This window comes from Eptesicus fuscus, chromosome 5, assembly GCF_027574615.1.
Source record: "Eptesicus fuscus isolate TK198812 chromosome 5, DD_ASM_mEF_20220401, whole genome shotgun sequence".
NCBI classification, from domain to species: domain Eukaryota; kingdom Metazoa; phylum Chordata; class Mammalia; order Chiroptera; family Vespertilionidae; genus Eptesicus; species Eptesicus fuscus.
The window spans coordinates 46689728-46702785 of NC_072477.1; the positions used below are offsets into that span (position 1 = coordinate 46689728).

General features: G+C 47.2%; 1 protein-coding gene across 2 annotated transcripts in view; it reads right to left on the minus strand.

Annotated features, from left to right (window-relative positions):
- Nucleotides 1–2718: 2718 nt before the first annotated feature.
- Nucleotides 2719–13058, minus strand: part of USP3 (ubiquitin specific peptidase 3) — a 104197-nt gene continuing 93857 nt past the window's right edge. For both annotated transcript variants that reach the window (XM_008139144.3, XM_054716167.1), the window contains 4 exons: nt 9838–9956; nt 8687–8800; nt 8465–8532; nt 2719–5830 (listed from right to left, as the gene is read on the minus strand). In XM_008139144.3, the coding sequence (XP_008137366.2) occupies nt 5665–5830; nt 8465–8532; nt 8687–8800; nt 9838–9956 (467 nt within the window). In that variant the 3' untranslated portion in view covers nt 2719–5664. The remainder of the gene's footprint in view (nt 5831–8464; nt 8533–8686; nt 8801–9837; nt 9957–13058) is intronic.

The following is a 13058-nucleotide window of genomic DNA, read 5'->3' on the forward strand; positions in this document are numbered from 1 at the left end:
GGTGCACGGCAGCCACGGAGTGTGGCTGCGGCCCAGGGACCTGACCTACCTCCGGCTGCTCCTCCCCGGCTCTGGGCCCGTGGACATATATGGTTGTGGAATGGGGTTTATTTTGGGCTAACAACTGGTGCTGGAGCTGGGGGAGGGGGGGCAGCATCAGACATACGTGCAGCAGTCTGTGTCTCGGCTTATGTTCAGAGGAATTGAAAATCCTGGCAGAAAAGCGGCCTATTGAAGTTAAATAGTTTCCTTAAAAGGGATTTCTTTTCCTTTTAGCTGACAATGGTGTTCAGCAGCGAGCTCTTTGGCTTTTCCCGAGGCATTTTCATTCTAGGTGGCTAGCCAGACCACCTCTGTCCGGGCTTGCAGGCTCTGCGCACGGAGGGACTCTCACTGTAAATAGGATCTGCTCTTCTCTCCTCCTCCTGAACATCAGGGTTTTGCCCCACTCTTAGTAGGAAGCAGCGTGCTGTCTGGCAAGAGCTCAGGGTGACAGTTGTTTCCTGAGCTGTGAGCAGACACGGGTAATGCCTCTCCTGCTTTTACTCGGTGGTGATGGCTTTTCCAGGCTGGGCTGATCGGCCTTCAAACCCTGCTGCCCTCCACCAGGCAGAGGGGTGTCCTGGCCTCCCAGCAGGCTCTGCTTTTATCCCGAGTTGTTCCTAAAACATTTACCTTCAGTCGCTTACCTTTCTGGTTTCTTCTGTGAGCGTGCCATGTTTTAAACGTACTTGCTTTACTTTTTTCTAATGTGTCCTGTTGTATCTAGCCTGTATTTCCAAAACACTCCAGGATGGATAAAGCAGCTCTTCATACAAAACTGCGTGAAACAACTTTAGGTGAAAGTATTTCAGCCTGAGTGTGCCCTTGAAGCGAACCACACACCATCCTTGTGAAGGCCTTAGTTCCGCTTGGCAGATTGCATGAAAGTCTTTTCCATTCAGTTCTCCCTCCTAAAGGAACCCAGACTTCTCAACACATGGATCCATTTCCTAACAGTGCTTGCTCGAATCCCATTCCACCCTGGACTCTACTGTAATTCCCTGCCATGAGGGCCTGGCTTTGGGTACAGGTTGGGTGGGTGGTTGGTGCAATGCCGATAGTAAAAAGCTGCGTTGGACCACAGGAGTGAGGTGAGCAGCCTTTTCTCCCTCTGCTGGACCAGGGACTCCACCTAAGGGGCTACCTTCCTTCCTTCTCCCATTTCACTGGCATTGGCAGTAACAGGAATCCTTTGCAGTTTGTAGAGTAAGAGAGAGGAAGCAACTATGCTGGACGCCCTTCAGGAACTTGAGCTTGGTCAGGTCCAGTGCAGCTTTGTCTGCCTTTAAAAGCGGATGCAGCTGAGGAGGGAGAGGATTCTGGCCAGCTCTCTTGCTCCTGGAAGCCAGTCTCAGCTGTCCTCTGTTGAGGACAAATAGGCAAAACAGCTAAAAGGAAGCTTTTATCAAGGAAAGGGGAACTAGCTAATACTTCAGGCTAACCATTTTAACTTAAAAATGACAGCCGAAGCCCCCCTTTGGGCTCTGGCTGTACTTCCCCACTCAGAAGGTTCGCTGCAGCAGCACAGATGGGCTTAATAGAAAGCCGTGTGATCTTCACTTCCCCTCCCGAATCCTTTCCAAACGAGTGCTTCTCAGAGGGCTGACCCTGGAAATAGGCAGTTCATTCCCTTTAAAAGGCAGGGCTGTGAGAGCCACTGGCCACTGGGAAGGGTCATTCTGGTTTGTGTGGCTTCCAGCCTGCATCCCCGCCCTGCTGGAGCGGCAGAACCCAGCAGGGACTGTCTAGAGCCGGCTCCCCTGCTCCTCCGGGGGGGGCGGGGCGGGGGGGGAGGGCTGTAGGACGGGCCTCAGAATGCAGGGTGGGCCCACATGGCATGCATTTTGGCAGGGAGGGGTCTGGCCCAGGCCTGGGTTGTCAATGGCAACAGCGCCTTCCTTTTTTCTGTGTGGAGCTTGGCTGCAACAGCAGCAGCTGCACAACCTCTGACCAGCACAGCTGCCAACTTGTGATACGGGACCTGGAAGCAAAAGCTTTTGGGCTGCAGGCACCTGTCTTCAGTTTTATTTTTCCCTTTTCATTGAATTTTATTAGGGTGACATTGGTTAATAAATTATATAGGTCTCAGGTATATAGTTCTATAATACATTATCTGTATATCGTATTGTGTGTTCACCACCCCATGTCTTCAGTTTTAGAAGACTTATAGGAACAGGCCAGTAAGTAACAGGAAAACCATGGTATGGACATGGGGCAGTTCTTGTTTTTTTTTCTGTTTACAGGGGACATGGGGGCAGAGAAGGTAGTATTCAGTAGCTTCCTGTAAAGCAGAATGTTTAACAGCTCTTACTTGCCTTTTACTTCTTTTACTTAAGAAGATCAGTTTCCTTTGCTCAGAGTCCAAAACCTGGTTCCTCAGGGTCGAGTCCAGCTGTGAAGGAGGTGAGCCGACCTCATTTCTCTAAGGTCAGCGGGCCCACGGAGACAGGGTGAGCTCCCACAGGCTCCTGACAGCAGCACTGGAGGGCCTCTTCCCACCACCGCCCTGCCCCACAGGCCACCTCGTCCGGACCCATGGTCACCAGCAGCCCAGATGAGGAGGGTTCTGTAAGGATTTACCACCTGCTGGCTGACTGATAAGGCCCAGAGCTTGAGGGAGGATACTGTTATTTATTTGGCTCCACTGAAAGGTGTTCAGAAATAATAGTCAAAAGGAAAGAGACCAGACTTTTAATGATACTTTCCATAAAACAGTTCAGGTTGGTGAAGCAGAAAAGGGATGTGATTACAACTTAAATGAAATCAGTCACTTGCACAATTAATCCTCTCGGCATCATACAAACTAGGTTTTAATGGCAAATGATTATAGCACAGCCAACACGTGCGGAGGGCGGTCTGGAGTCGGGCACACTCTGACCTGAGGGGGAGGTGCTGCGTCCAGGCAGGCGAGCAGAGACCTGGCTACAGCATGACACCGCCCCGGCCCTCCTCTCCCCGTGCTGCGGGCGCGCTCCTGGGACTGCACTCGGGTCACGGCGACCCACGCCCTGGCGGCAGGAACAGACGGTTCATGCGCTTTTCCAGGGCCCGAGGGAAGAGGCCACTTCAGCAACAGAGGGGACGTGAGAGAGATGAGGGGAGGGTGGAGGCTGAAGTGGGTAAGTATATCTAAATAGACGTCTGTACACTAACCAATGAAGGAGAGGTTTGGCTTTAAGAAATAAATATGTCCCCAACCCCAGAAACCACGCTGCTGAGGAGGTTCCACAGGTGAGATACACATTTAACACTCAACCAGGGCCAGTACACTTGACTGGTTTAATTCTGTTACACTTGTCATCACTATACACTGAGTAGAATACAGTGGATTAGCAAAGGTTTCTCCACCATGGAGAGAGATTTGTGTTGCCACAAACTGTTCTATCACCCACCTAGGTGGGAGGACTTCTGAGAAAGGTTTCTCGTCCAAGGAGCCACGTGACGGCGTGAGGCCCTGCCTCCGCAGAAGCTCTGAGCGAGGAGCCACACCAGCCCGAGAGCGCGTGGCACAGGGAAAGCCCTGAAGAGCACGAAAAGGTCGGCTTTTCAAATAGGTGTGGTAAGGCTACAGTTAAATTTTAAAATACAAACAGGCACATTTACATCACTGGTGGTAAGCGCACAATTCAAATGGGTCCAATCACTTTTCCAAAGAGCCTTCATGATATTCAAACAGTTCTGCTCAAGTAAAATGAAGCAATAAAAATACGACAGCAATTCAAAAGAGATGTGTGCATCTTTTAAGCCAAGAGTGCCAGCCTGTCTGAGGACGACTTCCCCCAACAAGTGGTCTGTTGTAGTCCAGTCTGCTGCTAAATTCCATCTGGTATAGAAACACCGCTCTTCTCCACCACCACCAACTGGCCAAGGCTTTACTGCTGAAGCAATGGCAGCTGCCCACTTGGAGACTCCCGACCTGCGTGCAGATGCTGGAGGTTACAGCTGTGCACCTTCTACAGGAGAAGAGCTTGGGTTCATAGGAGATGCTCAGCAAGATCAGAGTGGTGTTAAATTAAGGTATTGATACGTTGGATCAAAGTAAGTGAAACTAATGTTTGTAGATCAAAAATAACAATTTCAAATGGTTCACATAATGTAATTAGCGTTGTGAACTGCTTCAAATATGTTCCTCTTCTAGACTAAGTTGTAAGACCTAAACATGACGGCACAGCTTTTTTTCTCTGGAGTGAAAACTTCGACCCCACCGTCCGAGAAAACGACACAGTGATGGAAATGTGTTGGGTCTGCGCAGCCCCGTGCCACGAGCCGGAGTGACTGAAGAACTGAGTTCTTTAACTGGAGTTAAATGTGCGGCTAGTGGCCGCCGTCCCGATAGGTCAGGGTTGGACAGGATCTCAGTTTGCTCCCGGTCGTGCTGAAGTGTCAGCGGAGGGGAGCCCCTTTCTATTTACTGGGTGGGATGCTACCTGATTCATAAATTGTTGAATAAAGCCAATTATTTTTTTTTTTTAAAGAAGTGTTTAGTGGATATGGCCTGCTCTGAGGGAATGTGGGATTTAACATGGGATTCTAGTTCCAAATTTCAATTTGAGTTAAATTTGAATAGTGCTTGTACCTATTTTTCCTGAAAATTTAAAAAGACTACTAAGAGATAGAAACTACTTATTCAAAGTGAGAATATTTTCAACTTGCTCTGCTAAGTTGGATAGGCCAATGAGATAGGGCCACAAAGACTCATTTCCTTCTGTAGAAGCAGGGCCCACCGTGTTACCTGAGAAGTAGGTGGTCAAAATAAACTCTGGAGTTGGGCGAAGTAAGACCAAAGTGGACATGCAGTTATCTCCAGTGCTACAGTCAATGGGGGGACAGATGCTGATGCAAACAAAGCCATGTTCCCATCTCACTGGGAGCACCAAAACCATGTAGCTGAGTCAGAGGATTTCTTAAACACTAAATGCATTTGGTCTTTTTTGTACTCCTATCCATGAAAACACACATTAAAAATACACCTCAAAACCTAAAAACCAACAGAGTAATTCTTGAATTTGCAGTTACAGATATCACTGAACCAACCAAGTTACTTCGTTTGTGCTGATAAACAGCAGCCTTGAGAAATACAAGAGCATCGGTTACCTGGTCTACTTCATGATGCCCTCTGTTACCTTTACAAGCAGAATGAATGATTCCTGAGCAGTCACTGAAATCCCACGGGCCACAGATTATACACACACGTGATTCTTGATTCAGAGCCTGGTCTCCAGCGCAGCTGTGCAGGGCAGCAGGCAGCTGCATTGCTCTCCAGTCAGGAACATGCCTTACTGTCAGCATGTGAGAGCAACAAAGCATTAATGTAAATGTGCCTCCAAGTGAGAACTGAAACACTAATATAAAAACGTCCAATAGAACTAAGTTCTTGGAACTACATATAAAAACTGAATTATTACCACTAAAGCAGCAAATCAAAATATCTGCTGAGGTTTTCTGGTAGAACTAAAAAAAAAATTAGTTGGTGCCCAGGTTCACTACCATTGACAAAATAAAACTAAACCCCGAATAGGAAATTGAAAAGTGCATAATGAAATTAAATCTTGGATCAAGTATTTATGGAGAATTGGAAATGTTTGTCCGGTATAGTTGATGAGTAACGATTTAGAGGAGGTATTAAAGTTTATCCGCCCCAGCTCTGGCCTGGCGCTCCACATAGAAAAGGATGTAGGCCTTGGCCTTCACCACGGTGTCCTCCTCCGTCAGCGTCACAGTGCTGTCATTGAAATGGAACCAGCGGCCTTCGTGAGTCGCATATGCTGTGTAATGTCCAGAACCCACCCTGTAAGGAGGAGTCAGAAGATAAAACTTTAGTAAGTGCTTTAATGGAATAAACTCTAGAGAACTGTGGTTTAAGATGGTTTACTGAGCTCACATGTTTATCTTCCTCAAAACCCACTGAAATGACAAGGCAGAGACTGACACTAGAACCAGAAGTGGAAGATTTTCTAGAACACAAAGGTGTATTCACAGCACTGGATTAATGGAGAAACTAGCTGAGTAACGCTCAACCTAACAAGCACAGGCTAAGGCCTATAGGAAACAGAAAACAGAGCCAGACTTCCCATTCGAGTTTTGGGGAAGGGTAACTGAGCTTAAGGAAGTACCTAGCTCAAGGACAGTGCCTTTCCCCTACTTTGGCCATCAAGGGCTTTTTTCTGTCAGCACGACCCACCCACTCTCCCAGGCAGAACAGCCTGCAGGTATAACAGAGACCTTCACAGTAATTACCCACTGAGGAAATGAAGGCAAAAAACCAGAGAACTTCACAACCGTTAGAAAAAGCCTTACCATCCTATGTATAATCGTATATAATAAAAGCCTAATATGCTAGGTGTCTGGTCATCTGGTGACCGGTTGATTGTCCAACCAACCAAAGCGTAATATGCTAATGATATGCTAAGGCCGCTCAACCACTTGCTATGATGTGCAATGCCCAACAGGGGGCAGTCAACTGGTCGACCAGTAGCTATGACGTGCACTGACCACCAGGGCAGGTGCTCCAACCAGTAGGTTAGCTTGCTGCTGGGGTCTGGCTGATTGGGACTGAGCGAGATGGACCGGACACGCCCTGGAGCCCGGAGCCCTCCCATGGTCCCTCCTGGGCTGGCCAACCTCCTGCATCCCTCCCCAGCCGACCGACCGGCCCGATTGGGACTGGGTGAGACAGGACCGGACATGCCCTGGAGCCCTCCTGCGGTCCCTCCCCGGCTCCATCATGCACCAGTGGGGTCCCTTGGCCTGGCCTGCGCCCTCTTGCAATCCAGGGCCCCTCGGGGGATTTCAGAGAGCTGGTTTCAGCCTGATCCCACAGGCTACTCCCCTTGGGAGGACGCCAGATGCAGAGCTCACGGTTTCAAGCACCACTGCAGCAGCATGAGCCTCTCCCAATTGGGACTGATTGGGCGTGAGCCTGTGGCAGGCGCAGTGAGGCCGGCATGAGTGGGAGCAGCAGGTAAGAGCTGCAGACGGTGTTGGCCTGTGGGTTCTGGCCTGATCCCCACAGGCCACCCAGAGGGGCCCCACCCATGCACGAATTGGTGCACGGGGCCTCTTTTTACCAATAATGACCAATCTCATCATTTATTATGATTCTGAATAAACATCCCCAAATCATCAGTCATGAGGGGAAAAAATAACATGAAAGAGAAGTGTCAGAAAAAAACACACAGTAATTAACCACTGAGGAAATGAAGACAAAAAACCAGAGAACTTTAAAAATTCTAATTAGTATCAATGTTTTCAAGAAGATACTGCAACCATAAAACAAGAGCAGGCTGTTATGAAACAGTTATGAGAAAAAATGTGATCTCCACAATATAAAAATTCATGGAGGAGCAAATCTTTAATTTAGAGAGAGATGTAACGCAGATTGCTGATTTAGCAAAATGGGCCATGGCTGCCTTCAGGAACAAAAAGATGGAAAACATTAAAGAATAATTAAAATATGTGAAAGATCCAAGAAAGTTACTATACATTTAACAAGTGAGGTGTTCCAGAGGAGAGAATGGGATGGGAAAAACAAATTCCCATTATTGGAAGACATCAGACTGAGACTGTCCCTTATCAACTATCAAGCAGGAATATACCTGATGTTATTTCTTAAGTCCAAAGACAGAGGATCCCACAACCTTCTAAAGAGAGAAAACAGGTTGCCTATAGAGAAGTGAGTCACCCAGCCAGTGTGGTTCAGTGGTTAAGCATCAACCTATGAACCAGGAGGTCACGGTTCCATTCCCAGTCAGGGCACATGCCCGGATTGCTGGCTCGATCCCTACTGTAGGACTTGCAGGAAACAGCCAATCAATGATCTCTCTCATCATTGATGTTTCTATTTCTCTCTCCCTCTCCCTTCCTCTCTGAAATCAATAAAAAAATATTTTTTATAAAAAGGAGTAAAGAGTCAGAATTGTAGTGTACATGTTTATAATTCTGAGTGGTGAAGTCAATGGAGCAAAGTCTACAAAGTTCTGAGGAAAAGGATATTCAATATGGATAGTGGTTTTCTGAAGGTAAAATAGTCATTCTCAAACAGACCAAACTTTCAGGGAGAAAAATAATCAAGAATTATTCAACAAAAAGGAAGTACAGGACATGAAGTAAGTTATAAATAATTTTCAATTTTCCCCATTTAAACATCAATTGGCAAAGGAAATTACTTGAGTAAAGAATGCTCCGGATTTGTGAACAACTGACTGGGTTCTGGATGCTGGGCTCAAATAAACCACGTTCCATTTAGCTTTTATGTGCCTTCACTTCACAACATTCTTGCAGGAATATTCTTTCACACCAAAAGTGAAGGAAAATCCTATTTCACCCACTTTAATGTACCTGAATCCACATTTTTAGGGCGTTTGGGGAGAATTATCAAGAGTGGTGCTATTCCTAACCGGGACCAGCCCGCGGACAGACTCACCCGGAACCATGGTGCACTACCACAGCGGCGAGGTCGTACAGGCAGCTCTCAGGGCCACTGTTCTCCGGCTGCGGACAAGGGAGAAGGCACCCAGGACTGAGTTAGGGGCAGTGGTCAACGGCATCCGTATCTCCCACCTCAATGACCTCCACCCTGTGTCAGTGAAGACGTAATTTTACTGAAGAGCCGTCTTCTCATCAGCTAACAATGGTATTACCTTACCTCTAGTAAGTAGCATTTCATGTCTAGACCTCTCAGTGGAAACTCTACATATGTGTCAACCTTGTTTCTTAAATATGCTGTCCAATGAAATCTTTTCAAATGTAAGCATAGCACCTAGATCAGAAACAAAGGCAAAGATTGTAAACAAACTACTTGGTTAACTGTCTATCAAATATTTTAGGTGGCTTATCAGTTTATCTTTTGATCCTTGACATTGCTTTCTTCCATGCACATACTATTGTGATACCATGATTTGTAATAATGAAATGTATTACTTGGTCGTAGTTCCCTTTTCTGGTATATGGCTCCTAAAACTCTTAGAATTTCCTAAGTGATGAGAGTGATAAAGGTCTTTTGTTATGTGAATGAGGTGACTCACTTTAGGATGAGGGCCCTACCTCCCTGATCTCAGGGTAGGGTAGAGGAATTGGAAGTTAAATCAATGGCCAATGTTCAGTAGTTTAATCAGTCATGTGTATGTCATGAGGGCACCTGGAGAGTTCCAGGTTGGGGAACCAGAATGCTTTCTTTCATATGCCCCATGGTGGGCCCCAAACTCCACAAGACAGGAGGGTCCTTTGGAACCTCATCCTATGTATCTCTTCATCTGGTTATTGATTTCTATCCTTGGTAATAACTCAGTAATCTAGCAAGTAAACAGGTTTCCTCAGTTCTGTGAGCTGCTCCAGCAAATTAATGGAACCCAAGGAGGGAGGTTGGAAACCTCTGATTTATAGCCAATCAGAAGAATAGGCATCCAAAGTGCAAAGGGGGGCGGGGGTTTAAGATAACCTCCAATGTGTAGGTCAGAAACCTAAAGTAGCAATCTGGGCTTCTGACTGGCTCTGAGGTGGAGGACAGTCCTGGGACTGAGCCCTTAACCCGACATCCCCTCAGCTGGTGTCAGAACTGAGCTGGAGTGTAGGTCACCCGGCTGGTGCAGTGGGAACCTCTCTCCCTCCACACACTGCAAACTATGACGGGGACACATTTAATTCTGCCTTATCAGAGGGTTTGTTTAGCTTTCACCAAAAACACTAGAGACTAATACAGGAGAGATTACATAAAGTTACAGAAACAATTTGCTTTTCATCAGTCATAAAAGCACTGTTCCCTTGAAACTGCATTAGAATTTGAAACTCAACACTTACCTTGGGTAGTTTTTGAATCCAAAACTTTTTAGTGGACTTTTGTTTCTTTTTGCATTTGTGGCACATATATAACTCTGTCTCATCGAGCTCTTCTAGGTCGGTAAAACTGCGAAGACAATCTAAAACCAAATTGATTTTGGCAGCATTACATCAGGAAGCCTTTAATAGAGGCAGTGTACTGTAGAAAAAGACTGAACTTTGAAAGCGAGCAACTTAGGCTCAAATCTCTATTAGCTATGGGTGACTGTGGAAAAGTCAGCTCTCCTGAGTTACAAAATGAAGATTAAAAAAAATAACAACAAGCCCTAGCTGGTTTGTCTCAGTGGATGGAGCGTCGGCCTGCAGACTGAAGGGTCCCAGGTTCGATTCCAGTCAAGGGTATGTACCTTGGTTGCGGGCACATCCCCAGTGGGGGGTGTGCAGGAGGCAGCTGACTGATGTTTCTCTCTCATCAATGTTTCTAACTCTCTATCCCTCTCTCCCTTCCTCTCTGTAAAAAATCAATAAAACATATTTAAAAAAAATAACAACAATAATACCTTCTATGAATAACTGCTGTAAGGGAGACAAATAATGTGTAAAAGTGCCTGGCATCATGTCTGACATTTGGTAATGATCAATTAATGATGCTATTTTTTTTCTAGATGGTATTTTTTTTCTAGTTGGTATTATTGTTGTTGGGTTTGCTGTTGTTAATGAGATAGTCTGAATAATTCTGATTTAAAAATATGGTTCCCCTAATGAAATCAAGGTTCAAACAGCAATTTTCTCTCAAAGTTCATAAAAAAAATCAACTTTAGATCAAGCAGTTTCAAAGTCATAACTTATTAGAAAATAAACAGATTACAGAAGGCCACCTTATCGATCTTCCTCCTGTACTGCAATGAATCCTCTGTTCCAGACTACTTTCAATTCCTTAGATAGACCACATATCTACCTAACTACCTACCTATCTATCCATCTACTTTTAAAAAGACCTGTGTGGACTGGAGCTTGGTAAACTGTGGCTCCAGGCCACAGCAGACCACCTCGGGTTTTGTAAATAAAGTTCTGCGGGAGCACAGCAACACCCACTCCTTTATACACTGGCTGGCTGCTTTGATGCTACAACAGCAGGGTTGAGTAGTTGGGACATGGACCTTTATAAAACCTAAAATATTTTTTAAAAATATATTTTTATTGATTTCAGAGAGGAAGGGAGAGAGAGAATCATTGATCAGCTGCTGCTTGCACGCCTGCAACCCTGGCATGTGCCCTGACCTCCTGGTTCATAGGTCAATGCTCAACCACTGAGCCATGCCAGCTGGGCAAACCTAAAATATTTACTTATCTAGCCTCTAATGAAGCTGCTGTATTTTTTAATATTAATAAATAAAAATGCTTGGATGGTTTACTTTAAAAAACACCCAATTAAAAAACAGGCAAAGTACTTGAACAGACATTTCTCCAGCAAAGATATCCAAATGGCTAACATGCACTAGAAAAGATACTCAACTTCATTAATCATTAGGAAATGCAAATCAAAACCACAATGAGTCTTAGCTGGTTTGGCTCAGTTTATAGAGCATCAGCCTGCGGGCTAGATCTCCAGTAGGGGGCATGCCAGAGGCAGCCAATCAATGATTCTCTCTCATCACTGATGTTTCTCTCTCTCTCTCTCTCTCTCTCTCTCTCTCCCTTGCTCTCTGAAATAAATAAAATATATTTTAAAAAATGAAATCAATGGCAAAATATCCTCGGGTGAGGATTAAAAAAATAAAAAATATATAAAGTTTAAAAAATAAACAAGACACAATGAGATACATTTTACACTCATGATGGTTATTATTTAAAAAAACACACACAAAAAATGGGAAATAGCCAAGCATCCCTAGTCCGGGTGAGACCATGTGTCCCTGGATCCGGGTGAGGCCTCGTGCACCTAGGCCCGGGTGAGCCCAAGTGGCCCTGGGTCTGGGAGAGGCCAAGCGTCCCTGGGTCCGGGTGAGACCATGTGTCCCTGGATCCGGGTGAGGCCTCGTGCACCTAGGCCCGGGTGAGCCCAAGTGGCCCTGGGTCTGGGGGAGGCCAAGCGCCCCTGGGTCCGGGTGAGACCATGCGTCCCTGGATCCGGATGAGGCCTCGTGCACCTAGGCCCGGGTGAGCCCAAGTGGCCCTGGGTCTGGGAGAGGCCAAGCGTCCCTGGGTCCGGGTGAGACCATGCGTCCCTGGATCCGGGTGAGGCCTCGTGCACCTAGGCCCGGGTGAGCCCAAGTGGCCCTGGGTCTGGGAGAGGCCAAACGTTCCTGGGTCTGGGTGAGACCGTGCGTCCCTGGATCCGGGTGAGGCCTCGTGCACCTAGGCCCGGGTGAGCCCAAGTGGCCCTGGGTCGGGGAGAGGCCAAGCGTCCCTGGGTCCGGGTGAGACCATGCGTCCCTGGATCCGGGTGAGGCCTCGTGCACCTAGGCCCGGGTGAGCCCAAGTGGCCCTGGGTCTGGGAGAGGCCAAGCATCCCTGGGTCTGGGTGAGACCATGCGTCCCTGGATCCGGATGAGGCCTCGTGCACCTAGGCCCGGGTGAGCCCAAGTGGCCCTGGGTCTGGGAGAGGCCAAGCGTCCCTGGGTCCGGGAGAGACCATGTGTCCCTGGATCCAGTTGAGGCCTTGTGCAACTAAGCCCGGGTGAGGCCACGTGCCCCTGGGTCTGGGAGAGGCCAAGCGTCCCTGGGTACGGATGAAGCCAGATCCTGGGTCCGGGTGAGGCCGTGCGCCCCTGGATCCATCCGGGTGAGGCTGGGTCCCAGGCCCGGGTGAAACCACGTGCCCCTTAGTCTGGGTGACGCCGTGCCCCTGGGTTCGGCCGAGACCAAACCAGAGGGAGTCGGACCTCCGTTACCACCATTTGTCCACCATCCAGAGCTGAGGGGTCAGTGCTGACATGTACACATAAGGAACTACTGGACATCGAAATTGGGTCTCAAAAGAACTGTTGGTCCAGGGGAAAGCTCGCTACAGATTGATTCATTTGCCTGTCAGCATAAATATTATTGCTCGTCTCACATTCAGTTCTTATTAGTATATATCTAGTGACATATGATCTCGTTCATCTAGAGGAAATGATGAACAACATAGACTGAGGAACAAGAACAGAACCAGAAGCAAGGAGGCATTGATTGGACTATCGGGCCTCAGAGGGAGGATAGAAGAGGGTAGGGGGAGGGTGGGGGGAGGGGGAGAGTTCAAC